The 17,180-nt window shown below is 37.6% G+C and overlaps 2 protein-coding genes across 2 annotated transcripts in view; both read left to right on the forward strand.

Moving 5' to 3' along the window:
• The window catches only part of RBIS (ribosomal biogenesis factor), an 872,964-nt gene that overhangs the window by 2,412 nt on the left and 853,372 nt on the right, over positions 1-17,180 (forward strand). The window lies entirely within an intron of this gene.
• Positions 662-15,907, forward strand: SLC7A13 (solute carrier family 7 member 13). The gene is made up of 4 exons (XM_050801233.1): positions 662-1,452; positions 8,418-8,549; positions 12,105-12,466; positions 15,603-15,907. The coding sequence occupies exons 1-4, from the start codon at positions 768-770 to the stop codon at positions 15,864-15,866; spliced, it is 1,443 nt and encodes a 480-aa protein (XP_050657190.1). The 5' UTR covers positions 662-767; the 3' UTR covers positions 15,867-15,907.

The following is a 17,180-nucleotide window of genomic DNA, read 5'->3' on the forward strand; positions in this document are numbered from 1 at the left end:
AGTCTTTTTGTATTATTTAGAGTTATGAAGGCAACCACCAAAAAGATCTAAAACCATACACACTTTAAAATGGTTGGCTTTTAATCCCAGCGATTTGGGAGACAAGGCGGGAGGATCACTTGAGCACAGGAGTTCAAAACCAGCCTGGCCAACAAAGTGAGATCCTCGTCTCTACTGAAAATAAAACAAAACAATAACCACCAAAAACCTTAGCCAGGTGTGGTGGCTCACGCCTGTGGTCCCAGCTACTTGGGAGGCTAAGGTGGAAGAGTTACTTGAGTCCAGGAGGTCAAGGCTGTACTCCAGCCCAGGTGACAGAGTGAGACTCTGTCTCAAAAAATAAAATAAAATAATAAAATAAAATGATTGTTTCCAAAGGAGGGAACTAGGAATGCATTTTGGAAGCAGTGAAGCAGAGCAGGAAGCCCCAGCTTTGTACTGTAACCCATGTCTTCTTGGAAATTCCTTTTTTAAAAAATCTGAGTGCATTATTTTGATAATAATTGAAAGACAAGTCAGACCAAAGCCTTCTACATGTTGGTCTATTTTATTGAATGTGTCACATATATTTTGTTACTTATTATTTTTTGTCCCCATCTTCCACCTCTATTTTGTTAATTATTAAAACCAAGCTATACTTAATGAAAAGGGAACAGAAAGGACAGCATTATTTTATTTCAGGAATCCATCAACATCCTTTGCAGCTACATAGGCAGGAAAATCTAGAAATTGTAATTTATATAGAATTTGAAAAGTCTTCAATTACAATGGATAGAGGGAAGAAAATACAGCTCAAGAGAGTGTTTGGATATTGCTGGGGCACAAGTTTTTTACTTATTAATATCATTGGTGCAGGAATTTTTGTGTCCCCCAAAGGTGTGTTGGCATACTCTTGCATGAACGTGGGAGTCTCCCTGTGCGTTTGGGCTGGCTGTGCCGTACTGGCCATGACATCAACTCTTTGCTCTGCAGAGATAAGTATAAGCTTCCCATGCAGTGGAGCTCAATACTACTTTCTCAAGAGATACTTTGGCTCCACAGTTGCTTTCTTGAATCTCTGGACATCCTTGTTTCTGGGGTCAGGGGTAGTTGCTGGCCAAGCTCTGCTCCTTGCTGAGTACAGCATCCAGCCTTTTTTCCCCAGCTGCTCTGTCCCAAAGCTGCCAAAGAAATGTCTGGCATTGGCCATGTTGTGGATTGTAGGAATTCTGACTTCTCGTGGTGTGAAAGAAGTGACTTGGCTTCAGATGGCTAGCTCGGTGCTGAAAGTGTCCATACTGAGCTTCATTTCCCTAACTGGAGTAGTGTTCCTGGTAAGAGGGAAAAAGGAGAATGTAGAACGGTTTCAGAATGCTTTTGATGCTGAATTTCCAGATATCTCTCACCTTATACAAGCCATCTTCCAAGGATATTTTGCATATTCAGGCGGGGGATGCTTTACACTTATAGCAGGTAACAATCCATTGAGGAAGAAAAAATCTAAAATCATGACTTATTGCATACAGTATGAAATGCCTATCATTTGTTGTATTTTGAGTCTTAAATGATTCAATGTTTCTTTCTTCTTTGTGACTTTCTAAATCAGATCATGCCAGCCTTGCACTTGTTACCTACTCTTAATTATCTTCCGGTTTATTCTAAGGTACTTATTTGATTGAACAGCTTCTCTTTTACAACTTTCCTTTCTGGGACCACAGATATATGACTTCTGTGTTAATCTGTTTCCTTTCTGTTAATGGATGAAAGCTGGGGTTGTGAAAATATTCCCCACCCATGAAACTGTAAATCCAGGAATGATCCAATGCTGGACTATGTTTGTGTTGTAGGTAGGTATGACACATTGAGGCTCTAAGTATTTTTATTTACTTACTTTTGGAATTATGTTTTATATTTTATTATAACTTTTTCCTTTCATTGATGAATGTAGTAATACAAACCGATTTTACATGCAATTGACCTTTTTCACATCAAGCATTCTAATTAATGATAAAACTATAATTTTCTTGTGTGCATTATAAAAGCTGCCACCCTACAACAACCTTGGATGCATTTAAAAGTTAAATTAGGGCTGGGTGTGATGGCTCATGCCTATAATCCCAATACTTTGAGAGGCCGAAATGGGAAGATTGCTTGAGCCTAGGAGTTTGAGACCAACCTGTGCAAAATAGTGAGATCCCTCTCCTCAGATTTCTTTTTCTTTCTTTCTTTTCTTTTCTTTTCTTTTCTTTTCTTTTCTTTTTTTTCTTTCTTTCTTTCTTTCTTTCTTTTTCTTTCTCTCTCTCTTTCTCTCTCTCTCTCTCTCTCTCTCTCTCTCTCTCTCTCTCTCTCTTTCTCTCTTTCTCTCTCTCTCTTTCTCTCTTTCTCTCTTTCTCTCTTTCTCTCTCTCTCTCTCTCTTTCTCTCTTTCTCTCTTTCTCTCTTTCTCTCTTTCTCTCTTTCTCTCTTTCTCTCTTTCTCTCTTTCTCTCTTTCTCTCTTTCTCTCTTTCTCTTTCTTTCTTTCTTTCTTTCTTTCTTTCTTTCTTTCTTTCTTTCTTTCTTTCTTTCTTTCTTTCTTTCTTTCTTTCTTTCATTTTTGACAGAGTTTTCCTCTTGTTGCCCAGGCTGGAGTACAGTGGTGTGATTTCAGCTCTCTGCAACCTCCCGGGTTCAAGCAATTGTCCTGCCTCAGACGCCAGGGTAGCTGGGACTACAGGTGTGCACCACTATGCCTGGCTTATTTTTGTATTTTTAGTAAAGACAGGTTTTCACCATGTTGGCCAGGTTGGTCTCGAACACTTGACCTCAGGTGAGCCAACTGCCTCTGCTTCCCAAAGTGCTGGGATTGCAGGCATGAGCCACCACACATGGCCACCTCCTCAGATTTCTGAAAAAATTATCTGAACATAGAAGTGCACACTTTTAATCCTAGCTACTAAGAGGCTGAGGTGGGAGGATCGCTTGAGCCCAGGAGTTTGAGGCTGCAGTAAGCTGTGATTGCACCACTGCACTCCAGTTTGGGCTACAGAGTGAGACCCTGTCTCAAAAAAAAAGAAAAATAAATAAATAAATAAATAAGTAATAAGTTAGCCCACAATGCAAAGATACTATAACCAGGATTATAGGAGCCCGAAAGAGGCTCCCTTCCTTCCGCTAGCCTACAGACGAGTACTCCCTGGACACCCAAAACAGGAACTTCTCCAGCAGTTCAGACCCCTTGACCACAATGACAGCACTGGGCAGCTGACTGAAGTGGGTGCCAAAGTGGAACAGCATCTTCTTGATTCACTCAGGACATCAGAGAAGAGCAACAAGTGCTGGATTTTTGCCTTGCACTTTTACTATGCTCTTAAGCATCGTTATTCTTATATATTCGGGGATCATGTATAAGTTTACTACATGGATTTATTTGTATAATAGTGAGGTCTGGGTTTCTAGTGTACCCATCACCCTAACAGTGAACATGTACCCAATAGGTAATTTTTCAACCCTTAGCCCCCACCCACTCTCCCCACTTTTGGAATCATCAGTGTCACAGTTTCCTCTGTATATCCATGTGTACTCACTGTTTAGCTCCCATATATCAGTGAGAATATACAGTATTTGATTTTCTGTTTTTGAATTATTTCTCTTAGGATGATGGTCTCTAGTTGCATCCATGTTGCTGGAAAAGACATGATCTCATTCTTTTTATGGTTGCATGATATTCCATGGTGTATATATACCACATTTTTAAAAAATCCAGTCATGCATTGATGGACACTTAGGTTGATTCCATGACTTTGCTATTGTGAATAGTGCTGCAATAAACATGCAAGTGCGGAGGTCGTTTTGATATAACAATTTCTGTTCCTGTGGGTAGAGACGCAGTAGTGAAATTGCTGGGTCAAATGGTAGTTCTGCTTTTTGGTCTTTGTAGGTTCTTAAGTATCTTTAAAGAGTAGAGAAGCATAGATATTGTAGATTGCTCTGAGGCTATATACCCTTCCCTTCAATGTTAGAACAGAAGTTTTCATCTTTTCATTTTCAAAGTCAGTCTTTTCCCTTGAATTCTTTATCTTTTCCCTCCCATCACCTTAAGGACTTTTCTTTCACATTCTTTTATTTCATTTTTTCTCAACTTCAATTTTTTTAAAAAAATCAGTTCTTTTCCTTGTTATTTAAATATATATCAGACTCTTAACTACTGAACAAAACTTTTTAAAATCTCAAGTCCCCCGCCACTAATTTATCTATCATTCATGAAATCATTTGAGTAGCCACCATCTTTTCAAAGACTGTTTTTAAAACCCTGTACTAGTGCCTCTAGATGAGTAAGATACAGTCTTTATCAAAGAGGCTTACAGTCTAGTAGGAGAGGCAATACCTAGATTTGGGTCTGCCATTACCAACTATAGCAAGTATTTTCTCCTTTCCAGTCTCTTTTTTTTTTTATCTGCAAAATGTATATCATGGTTTAAAATCACTATAATTCTTGCCTTATAAACAAATAATTTGATACAGTATTTAATGGATAGCCATAACAGAACAATATAATTACTTTGGAAATCAGCAGAAAGGTCACTTTTTGCTGTCACTGAGTGGAAAAGGTGGCAATTTGAATTGAACCCACAAAATTCCAGAAAAATATGAGTGAAGCCATGGAGAATAGAAGCATGCAGCATAGATAGTAGACAAGGTATGTAACCTCAGGTGACTACAAAATGGTTTCCATCTGAGAGTCTTGGTATTAGATATGATTACTAAGGCAAGTACATACAAAGATGAAGGACAAAATACATAGGGTTGATTACTAAGGCAAGTACATAGAGAGACGAAGGACAAAATGGCATAGGGTCGGAGGGAGGCAGATGACTGGACAATGCCAACTTTTAAGCAGGAGGTAGAGAAGGAAGATTCAGTGAAGAAGCCAGAGGAGGCTCAGAGTGTTATAGAGGAAAATCAGAATATGTTTCAAAAAGCAGGGGATAATCTATCTGGTTAAATGCTTCAGAAGTCAAGGAGCATGAGGACTGGTTAGAGCACTGTCACTGATAATGTAAGAAGTCATTGGTGAATTTTGAACATGAGAGGAAATCAGTTTGCATTGAGTTAAAAATAAGGTATTGAGAAAAGAAAGCTATGAGGATATTTCTGTTTTACGTGGCTTGTGATTAAATGGGCCAATTTCAGCAGCTGGCATAACGAGCAAAAGTTTCTCATTGTTTCTTGCTTTCAAGGCTAGAAGCAATATTTCTGGATTTTTATTTGAGCCAGTTTCATTGTATCCCATTGCAGAGATGTGCCATTGTTAGATAATTATTGTCAGCTGAAAATATATTTACAGAATTTATTCATGCTGACCTATAAACTGTTATGGAATTCCTCACAAGCCTGTAGTGGTGAACAAAAGTTGGAGGAATTTCAGTGTGTGCTGGAGTTGTTAATTTACAAAATAAGTCTTAAGTACATCTAAGTTTTAAGTAACACTTTTACCTGCAAAATTGTGATTTGTAGACAGGTGACTTTGCAAGGTGTAGGAATACCTATCTTTTTTAAAAATTTTTATTTTTTATCACCCAGGCTGGAGTGCTGCTGTGCAATCACAGTTCACTGCAGCCTTGACCTTCTGGGCTCGATTGATCCTCTCACCTCAGCCTCCTGAGTAGTTGCGACTACAGGCACTCACCATCATGCCCCGCTAATTTTTTTTTTGTGTGTGGATTTTTAGTAGAGACGAGGTTTTGGTATGTTCCTCAGAATGGCCTTTAACTTCTGGGCTCCATTGATCCACCTGCCTATACCTCCCAAAGTGCTGGGTTTACAGATGTGAGCCACCACACCTGGCTGGAATACCCATCTTCTAAGTTCAAGAGTCAAGGATATTTGTCGCCTGTCTGGCTATTATAACTTTTTATTATAAATTAAATTGTAATCTCCATCTCCTTTTTACAAATCAAGTACATGATGAGAACAAGTAAAAGGCTCAGAAGAAAGTACAATTAATCCAAAAAATTGCCCTTTTGTCCCAAAGCTTTAATAACTATAGTAATTAACAACAACCGTATATTCAGCACTTACTATATGCTAAACACTAGGATTGGAATCTTGTTGTCCCTATAGTTTTCACTATAAGGAGATTGAAACCTTGACAGCCAATACATTGTCCAGAAGTCCCACAATAGTAAGTGGTGCAGGCAGGGTTAAAATTAAAACCTTCTCAAATTTTTTACTGTTCAAGTTCTTAATCAGCTCAGATTAGTGTACCCCATGGGCATTAGATCCAACCCCTGGGCAGACACAGATAGAAGAAATTTGATATAGTCAAATGATAGATATTTATTAGCAAAGGGGGTTTGGTTTTAAATAGCAGAAACCCACTCACATTAGCTTAAGCAATAAAAGGGGAACTTACTGGAAGGATTGTGCTATATTTTAAGGAAGATTTGGGCAACCAATCTTCAGGAGCAAAAAAAATTGGGAAGCAGACTGAATGTGGTGACTCACATTTTTAATCTGCACTTTGGGAGGCCTAGACTGGAGGATTGCTTGAGGCCAGGAGTTCAAGACCAGCCCAGGCAACATAGCGAGACCCCCGTCTCTATAAAATAAATAATTAATATGAAAAAATAGGGAAGTTCTAGAAATTAAAAAAAAATTGTTTTCTCATCTTCCTTTCTTTTTTAAAACCATTACGTTGCTTTTCTCTTGACCTTTGGTTCAAATTCTTGAGATAAATTTTCTTGTATACTGAAAATGATTGGCTTCCGGTGGATCTGAGGTCTGTTCTTTGTTCCTTGCCACTGGGCAGGGCACAGGGTGCCATTGTATATTATGGTTATAGATGATCATTTCTTCATGGCACAGAGCAATTTTCCGGGTAGGACAAACTTTGGGGAAACGGTGTGATGAATGGAACAATATTTAACATAAAACTGTCCTAGAAAATCCACTCTATATGATGCTAAATTACAACTGTTTCGGCCTTCTTTGCACTTAATATTGGCATAAAGGAATGGTCAAGAGCATACAGGGAGAGAGAAGTTATGACGGACTCTTCAACTCCTTTCAATATACGATATGAGAAATGTATAATAGGAAAATTTTGCTAGCCAGGGAGAGAGTTTCCTTTCCCATTTTCCAAGAAGTAATTATTTTCCTGAGATCTGAAGGAAGGGTAGAGGTCAACTAGGCAACTAGGAAAGAACATTCCACATAAGAAAACAGACCCTATGGCAAGAAGGGAGAAGACATTGTTGAGGAACTGCAAAGGCCAGTCTGTCTGTATCTGTCTATATATGAAACACACATAGCAAGAGAAACTATCACATTGTCACATAATATATCCCCATAGCACTTAGTTTCTTTTCATACAGACACTTTCCATAGTTTCATTATTTTAACCTCTTATTTATGCAATTGTTTACTCATGTGTAGCTTTTCTTCTTGAGGTCAAACTTCATGTAGTTTCTGCTCACTGCTGGATTACCACTATCCAAACTCAGTGCCTGGAATTAATAGATGAGGCTAAACACGTAAGTAGGCTTCAAATGGTACAGGACTTATGGGCTCCGATTTCATTTTTTATTCTTCAGTCTTTCTTCAGAAATTTCACCATCTATGGAGAAAATGAAGCATATTTCATATTTTTCTTCATGTAGCTATATTAGGCAGGTGGGTGTGTAGCAGCCCACCAGTGTGTGCTTGTGTGTATGTGTGTGTGTGCGCGCGCGCATTTCAGTGTATGTGTAGTGGTGGTGGCTGAATGAATAGGAAGAGCTTAGCCCAATTTTTGACACATGGAGCGATGATGGTAGGAATGTAAGTTAGTATAATGTCTATGGAAAACAGTATGGAGATTTCTCAAAGAACTAAAAATAGAACTACAATTTGATCCAGCAATCCCACTACTGGGTATCTATCCAAAAGAAAACAAATCAATAGGATACCTGCACTCATGTTTATCACAACACTATTGTGTGTTTGTATATACATATGTATACACACCACAGTATACTACACAGTCATAAAAAATAATGAAATCATGTCTTTTTCAGCAACATGAATGCAGCTGGAGACCATCATCCTAAGTGAAATAACTCAAAAATAGAAAGAGAAATATTTTACCTTCTCACTCATAATTAACTACAAAATGTGTACTTATGGATGTAGAGGGTAAAATGATGACCCATAGAGACTTGGAAGGGAGAGGGAGTGGACAGGTGGCTGACGAAAAATTACTTCATGGGTACAATGTACGTTATTCAGGTTATGGATACCCTGAAACCCTAACTTGACCAGCACACAATCTATGCATGTAATAAAATCATAGAAAAGGCATAACCATCCTTGGTATGCTTGCACCTCATAAATTTATACAAATACAAAAATATTAATCTAAAAATAATGAATTTTAGAAATAATGTTTACCAATTATGATTTTGTCCTCTTTTGTGTTATAGGGGAGCTGAAGAAACCCAGAACAACAATTCCCAAATGCATATTTACTGCGTTACCTCTGGTGACTGTAGTTTATTTACTGGTTAACATTTCCTATCTGACTGTTCTTACACCCAGGGAAATTCTCTCTTCAGGTTTGTATGCAAATGGCTAAAACAATAAATAAAGTGCTCGTCCTTTCAACATACCTTAACTATCATTTCACCAGTCAGGACCACTGTTTACTGTTCATTATTCTATGTATATAATCAACTTATAATTTTCTAAAATAACAGAGGGCCAAAGGGAATGATTTGTCTTAGAAAAGATATTCATGTTTAAGCATGGTTATGCCTTTTCTGATAGTATGAAAAGATGTATATAATGTTGATGTATGCTGTAGATCAGATTCAAAATATTAGTATTCCTTTCATGATCTCATCTCACCAGAGTGACACTATGTAATCAGTGTTTACATCTACTGTAAAACTTTCAAAATGTTTGAGTCTCAATGTTTTTCCAGGTGTCACAAAAAATGATCAAGTTGAAATGTAGAATATTGGCAGTCAAAAGAGTAGATGCTAATGTTCAATTGATGCATATCAATATTTCGAGTAGCTGGGATAACAGGCATGGGCCACCACACCTGGCTAACTTTTGTATATTTAGTAGAGATAGGGTTTTGTCATGTTGGCCAGGCTGTTCCGACTTCAAGTGATTCTCCCTCTTGACCTCTCAAAGGGCTGGTATTACAGGCGTGAACCACCAGGCCCAAACCTAGGTTCTCAAATTAAGAAATTTTAAAGATTAAGAGATGTATTTTTTTCAAACAGGTATATGTAAAAAATGTGAAAAGTTCCCAGATGAATATAGAGCATCTATGATATGGCATGAATTGTATGCTGCATTTTATTTAAGGAACATTGAAAGAATTATACCAGGCTGTGATAAATATTAGATTCTAATATTTGTGGTTTACATAGAAAAAGAAACAATGGTATTAATTATGTAACATTTTCGTCTGTGTCCATGTCAGAGCTCTGACTTGTGTTTCTTCACATATTTTCCTCCTGGGGGGGGAAAAAAAAAAAGCCTTTATTGTGAATAAGTACCACAACTGAGAAGGGAAGGGTGTTCTTCTAGAACAAGGGGTATGGAAATGACTTAGTGAGGAGCCCTGTCCCAGCTTTGAAAATTGAGGATTTCATTGTTCCCAAAGTCCTGCCACAGACTGCTGACAGGGTGCTCACATTTGGTTTTCTTGAGAGTTCCATGCCATATTTAAAACTAGAGAAAATTGGCATGGGACAAGATAATCTAAAACAGTAAATACATTTTATGGAAGCAGAAGCTGAGAAGGTTTCCCTGTCCAGATACAGCCTAAAAGTAGCTGGTCCCAAGTACCCAGATATGGTTAAGAATTTTGGAAAGATAGCCAATGATAGGCAATAAATAAATAAATAAATTAAAAATAATAATAATAAAAGAATGTTGAAGAGAAAGTGAGAATTTTAGAATCATTTATTGGTAAATTAATGCAATTATTTTCTGAGGTCAATTTTGTAACATCATCCTTATTTTAAAATGTGTATACCTTTGGACTCACAAGTCCCACTTCTAAGAATTTACTCTAAGGAGACTTGAACAACTATCAAGAATGGAAGGCATGAGTGTTTTCATTAAAGCCCATTTTATATTAGCAAGAAATTGAACATAAACTACAAATAAAACAATATGAAATGGGTAGATAAAGTCATTGACAGTTATATAATGGAATGCTGAGAATTTGCTAGAATAATTAGATGCATGCAAATGTACCAATAAGAGCAAGATGCACCTGCAAAAACAAGCCTAAGTGAGCGTACACAAACATGCACACTCATACACAACCCTAATCAGTGCTTATACATTCATACCAAATTTCTGGAAGAGGATCCAAACAGCTGTTAATGGTGGTTACATTTGCTGCGCATGAATGGGAGGTTGGTGAAGAGAGGGACATTTACTTTTCACTTTATGTGCTTCAGTGCTATTTATTTTACTTTTCACCCAAAACATGTATGAAATCATTTTTAAAAGAGAAGAAACAACATGTGGAAAGTGTAACAAAGAAAAAACATCCCTTATGGCATAGAGCTAAAGATGATGTAGAAAGATGTATCGTTTTTGCCAGCCAGCACTGACAGAGCTGCACCTGATCCTCCTCAAGTTATAACTAACCACGTTTGTAGAATGCACACTGGTAAATTGAAGGGGAATTTCCTTTGCATTACTGGAAATAAATATTTTGGAAATGTGACTGAAAATGTGAAATTTATGGAGGTATGGGTGTCCGGGAAAAACAACTAACAATATCTTCCTGAAAAGAACAATAAATGAGACAGGAGATATTTTTAAGGAAGATCCAAAGTTGTAGAATAGCACTAAGGAAAACAAGTGAAATGGCACTTGAGGCTATTTAAAAAGGGTTACAAAAATTAAAGATCTTTAAGAACAAGGGCTATTAATGATATTTTAATTTTGTCACATTTGGGAAGTCCTACCTTGTGTTACAAGCCAGTATGTTGATGTCCCAAAAGTCCCTCTAGAAACCAACCTTGGTACAAGAGCATAGGCTCCAAGGACACATACCCCCAGGGACCTCAGGCCCCATTGTGCTCATTCCATTGAAAAACTGAGAATTTGTTTCTCTCTGACCAAGTGATCTGTCCTAGCATATATTCACATAATATGAACTGAATCAAGTGAATTCTCACAAACAGTGGATGCTTTTCTTCACAGGTTCGTTTTTTTTCCTGTGGACTTTTATTAAATTAGTACCTGTAAGGTCTCATCTTTAAGCAAAAAAAAAAAAAAAAAAAAAAAAAAAAAAAAAAAAAAAAAAAAAAAAGTAGAATATTCTCTAATGGTTAGTTTCTTAATCTCAGTACCATGAACATTTTATACTGTATAATTTTTTGTTGTAGTGAACTGTCCTGTGCATTATAAGATGTTTAGCAACATCCTTGGCTTCTACTCACCAGATACGAGCAGCAACCTTCTACCTCCCCAGTTGTGACAGCCAAAAAAGTCTCCAGACATTCCCAAATGACCCTGAGGAGTAAATTCAGCTCCAATTGAGAGCTATCGGTCTATAGAAAAGTCCCAAATGTCATACATATTTTTAATGGTGTGTAATTTATTTTCTTCTTCTACGTGGTTCCTTTTTCTGCGAAGTATTTCAAATTGCACTGTGCTGTGGGAAAGTCTCATTCTGGTGTCAGTAGTGTTGCACTGTGCTTTTTGGCCTCTGAATGTAACTATTAAGACTCTATAAACTAGTTTTAGAAAATAAGCATGGATTCAATCGTCCATTCAACAAAATCAATTCATTTCACAAGTGTTTATTGAAAGCCTACTATATGTCTGTCACAGAGTGAGCCACTAGTTTTATAGAAAATAAATGGATTGTCCTTGCCCTCTAAAACATTCTTGGTCTATTGGGGAAGACATATAAAATGATAACCATTTACAATACAGTGTGATAGGGCTCAAATAGACACCTTTAAAAGGTGTTATGTAAGTGTAACTAAGGAAATAAACAATAAAATTAAGCAAATTGAATGTTATTCCTTAAGTTTATGTTTTTATGTTGAAATAATATTAAAGGGTTTATCATTAGTATTTCTCTTTTAACACGTTTTCTTTTGTGTGTTTTTGTTTTCCTGCAGATGCTGTAGCTATCACATGGGCTAATCGAGTTTTTCCCTCATTGGCATGGATTATGCCTTTTGCTATTTCTACCTCATTATTTAGCAACCTTCTGATTTCTATATTTAAATCATCGAGACCAATATATCTTGCAAGCCAAGAGGGCCAACTGCCTTTGCTATTTAATACACTTAATAGTCACTCCTCTCCATTTACAGCTGTGCTGCTACTTGTCACTTTGGGATCCCTTGCAATTATCTTAACAAGTCTAATTGATTTGATAAACTATATTTTTTTCACGAATTCATTATGGTCTATATTATTAATGATAGGAATATTAAGGCGGAGATACCAGGAACCCAATCTATCTATACCTTATAAGGTAAAATTTGATTTTCTAATTCTTTTCTGTGTGAAAGAACAGATATTGAGTATAACTGTATTTCAGATTATAATCAAGGCATCTATAAGTAGATCTTCTGAATACTCAGTTATTGTGAAACATAAGAATAATCTGGTCTTGGTTTTAATTTTCATTTTTATTGGCTAGGTTACTCAATATAAAGTCTCTTATATTCCATTTAATGGTTTATTAGAGAGAAAAACAGTTCTCTGGATGGTTAGACAGATCATTATGAGTCTTTTGAACAGATATTATTTTGTCTACCTATGTAACTAGTTATGCATATGAATGTCTTCCACAGTCAGGGTCAGATTTAGCAGATGAGAAACAGAAGAGGCAAGGTGAGGTCACAAGTGATAACATCCACTGTTCTGAAACATCAACTTACTTTGTTGGCAAATTCCAGTCTTTCAACTTTACTTATTTTAAACTGACTTTCAGTCTGGATGAAAAAAATTTTCACAGGAGAGGAGACAACCATTTAATTGTAGAAAAACAAATAAGCAGCAAAACTTGGTAGCATAAGAATGTTATTGGAGAAAGATGGCCCTGACACTGATGATCAGAATAATAAAATAATCTTGGTTGCCTAGGTAGGTTGTTCAAAGCTTGGCTTGGAGGATCACCTTTAATCCTCTCAGTAATAGAAAGGTGGATTCTATTGTTATTCCCATTTTACAGATAAGAAAACAGACTTAGAAAAGTTAGGTCACTTGCCCAAGCTCACACAGCGTGGATTAGAGCAAGATTTAAATCTAGGCAGTCTCTTTGGAGTGTTTGACTCTCGCTAAATACAAAATATAAGAAAGAACTGCTGAGAGAACGAAAGCAATGTTCCCATCACCAGCTGTGGTTGATTTATGTCCTTCTTTCCTTTCCAGCCTTCTTTTCAACTTCTTCCATCCAGTCATCTCTTAATTGTTGTGTATCTGAGTATTAGTTGTCAAGAAGCAACTATATTTTAAGCACCTTGCTAGGTACTCTGAGTAGAAAAATAATTAAGACTTGGCTCCTGCCTTTAGTCAGGTTATAATCTATCTGGACAGTCATGTAAACCAAAAATCATGGCGTGATGATTGCTACCTAGTGATCTGCAGAGGAAGCTCAGAGAACACATACGGAGAGAGATCGAATCTACAGCAGGGTTGATGGTCGTAGTCCCCCTTGGATGTGCCTCCCTAACGTCTGCTCTCTGTATAGTTTCACATGCTGCATCTTTTTAATGTCTTTTGCTGTTTTCTCACCCACACTTTTGTTAGATCACTGACCCTAATAGATACAATTATGAAGAAGTTATGAACTGGGGGATAAATTAGTTCTACACAAATAACAGCATAAGATAATCATTAAGAGCTTTGGGCTCAAGTCCAGTTGCTTGGCTAATAGCTGAGTTTAGTCTTGTTATTGAACCTCTGAACCTCAGTTTCTTCAGATGTAAAATGGGAAAAAATAATACCTACCTCCTATTAACATTGGATGTATTAAGTAAGCTAAGGCATGCAAACAATCCAGGGTCTGACATTGATGGCTATTATTGCTTATATTATTATTCAACTTACATTTGCATCAGAAAGGAAGGCAAGAACAGCCTTAAGTACAAGTGGCTAAAATTTGTCTTGTATGCCCCCAGGAGTGCTCTTTTCTTTTCTCTCAATTATTTGATAACTGATACTGAGCCATGAGATGATAAAGTATCTTTATTATTTATTTATTTATTTATTTATTTTGTTTTTTGAAATGGAGTCTCACTCTGTCGCCCAGGATGGAGTGCAGTGGCGCAATCTCAGCTCACTGCAAACTCCACCTCCTGGGTTCACGCCAATCTTCTGCCTCAGCCTCCCGAGTAGCTGGGACTACAGGAGCTCACCACCACACCTGGCTAATTCTTTTGTATTTTTAGTAGAGACGGAGTTTCACCACGTTAACCTGGATGGTCTCGATCTCCTGATCTCGTGATCCGCCTGTCTCAGCCTCCCAAAGGGCTGGGATTACAGGTGTGAACCACCGTACCCGGCCTAAAGTATCTTTTTCAAGGATGCTTTATAAACTAAGAAGAGATTATTATTTTTTTTTTTTGAGACAGAGTCTCTTGTCGTCCAGGCTGGAGAGGCTGGAATGCAGTGGCGTGATCTTGGCTCACTGCAACCTCCGCCTCCTGAGTTCAAGTGATTCTCCTGCCTCAGCCTCCCAAGTAGCTGGGATTACAGGTGCCCGCCACCACACCCAGCTAATTTTTGTTTTTTTAGTAGAGACGGAGTTCCACCATGTTGCCCAAGCTGATCTCGATCTCCTGACCTCATGATCCACCAGCCTTGGCCTCACAAAGTGCTGGGATTACAGGCGTGAGCCACTGTGCCCGGCCAAGAAGAGATTCTTAATGATTAAATCCCAACAAAAGATCCTCTAATGAAAGGGTTTTGTTTCATAAATTATGACTAGCTGTCTTATATATATCTTTGGGGAATGTAGATTCATATTAGTTATATCTTATATCAATTTTCTCCCTAGGTTGGGTAATGTTGTAGAGAACTCTTACAATTCTAACACAAAGCAGGTACCAAGGACTGGTCTTTAAGGCTTTTGGCAAAACAAAAACAAAATAGAAAACAGGGAAAATTGTTTTAGCTAAAATTTTTGTCTTGATTTTTTTTTTTAATATGTTGAGCCTATAAAGTTATAACATTTACCTGTCAGTATTTACCTGTGTAACAGAGGGTCTGAGGATGGTTCTTCTGTTTTGTCATGAATTTCTTACTGCCTTGAGATATTTTCCAAAGAAGATTTTTGTTACTTCCATTGGGCCTTAGAAATTCCCTCTTAACAGATTCATGGTACTCAGATCAGTAGATTGTGATCTTATCAGCAAATGGTTCTAGTTATTTCCATTCATGGACAGTCAAATGCTAGATGCCCATTCCCTCCAACCTGACAATGAGTCTTCAACGTCTCCTTTCACTCAGGCATTTATCTGACTTCTAAGCCAGGTTTATTCAACTTTACAGCTAATTTAGCCTGTTTAATTAGCTTGTATCTCTGCATTTTTATTTATATAAAGATGCAGGTATCATTCATGGATGTTCATATCTAATATTTTTTCAAACTTTGCTCTTTTCAGGTGTTTCTGCCATTTCCATTAACCACAATAGTCATCGACGTGGGCTTGGTTGTGATACCATTGGTAAAGTCTCCAAATGTGCATTATGTCTACGTGCTTCTGTTAGTTCTCAGCGGATTACTATTTTACATACCTTTAATGCATTTTAAAATAAGATTGGCTTGGTTTGAGAAGATGACTTGCTATTTACAATTACTATTTAATATTTGCCTCCCTGATACGTCTGAGGAACAGATGTCAGAAGTGCAAACTGTTAAAAAATAGCCTTCTAAAAAACGTATATCAGATTCCAAATCAAGGTTAAACATGATAGAACATTCATGGTGAAATTCCTATGATAACTATTTTTTTTTCTCAAATGAAATAAGTAATGTATACAAAAGTACCCAAGACAGTACCTGGCTTCAAAGTCACTAAGAAATTGTTATGCATAACTAAAGCTCTGCTTTGTGTGGTAAAAAACTTAAGTCCTGGTTTGCATAGCTTGATAGAGTGATTATACATCTCCCATTCTCTAACTCTTTTTTCTGTATCCCACCCCTTTTCTACTGAATTTGTGGGAATCCTATAATAAAAGTGAATGACTAAAAATTTTAAAAGCATTCCTTATCTTCATCTTTCCTGAGTCCTTTTTTTTTGAGGTGGGCGGGGCCAGGGAAGATGCTGATTTGAAGATGAAAAGAATAATTCTATTTTTCCAGTTGGCTTTTCCCTTCTAGAATGCAGCACTTTTTTTTTTTTTTTTTTTTTTTTTTTTTTCTCATCGAGATGGAGCTTCACTCTGTTGCCTGGGCTGGAGTGCAGTGGCGTGATCTCGGCTCACTGCAACCTCCACCTCCTGGGTTCAAGGGATTCTCCTGCCTCAGCCTCCTGAGTAGCTGGGGTTATAGGCACCTGCCACTATACTCAGCTAATTTTTTGTATTTTTGGTAGAGACTGAGTTTCACCATATTGGCCAGGCTGGTCTCAAACTCCTGAACTCGTGATTTGCCTGCCTTGACCGCCCAAAGTGTTGGGATTACAGGCGTGAGCCGCTGTGCCTGGACCCAGTTTTTTTTTTTCAAGCTAATAACTATTTTAGAAGCATGGGGCTGGGCGTGGCAGCTCACATCTGTAATCCCAGCACTTTAGGAGGCTGAGGCAGGCGGATTACTTGAGGTTAGGAGTTCAAGGCCAGCCTGGCCAACATGGTGAAAACCCGTGTCTACCAAAAATATAAAATTAGCTGGGTGTGGTGGTGTGCACCTGTAATCACAGCTACTCGGGAGGCTGAGGCAGGAGAATCACTTGAACTCAGGAGGCAGAGGTTGCAGTGAGCAGAGATCGTGCCACTGCACTTCAGCCTGGGTGACAGAGTGAGACTCTGTCTCAATAAAACAAGAAGCATGAATCTTTAGGTTAATTTACTTTGAGTGCCTTTAAGAAAAATGTTGACATGTCTTAGAAGAACAGCATTACTGTGTCTTCATTTGATTTATTAATAAGTGTGACCTACTGGGAATGATGTAGTTGTATATAAAGTGTGTGTAATAGATGGCTAAGTGGATAGCATCCCAGGAGTCACACTCATCCAGCATC

Source organism: Macaca thibetana, chromosome 8, assembly GCF_024542745.1.
Source record: "Macaca thibetana thibetana isolate TM-01 chromosome 8, ASM2454274v1, whole genome shotgun sequence".
NCBI classification, from domain to species: Eukaryota; Metazoa; Chordata; class Mammalia; order Primates; family Cercopithecidae; genus Macaca; species Macaca thibetana.

Bases quoted from the DNA above. Each gene is read 5' to 3' on its own strand.
- SLC7A13 (XM_050801233.1), top strand. From the start codon at position 768: ATGGATAGAGGGAAGAAAATACAGCTCAAGAGAGTGTTTGGATATTGC. The intron at 8,550-12,104 runs GTTTGTATGCAA...GTTTTCCTGCAG, and splicing joins CAGGGAAATTCTCTCTTCAG to ATGCTGTAGCTATCACATGG. The intron at 12,467-15,602 runs GTAAAATTTGAT...TGCTCTTTTCAG, and splicing joins ATCTATCTATACCTTATAAG to GTGTTTCTGCCATTTCCATT.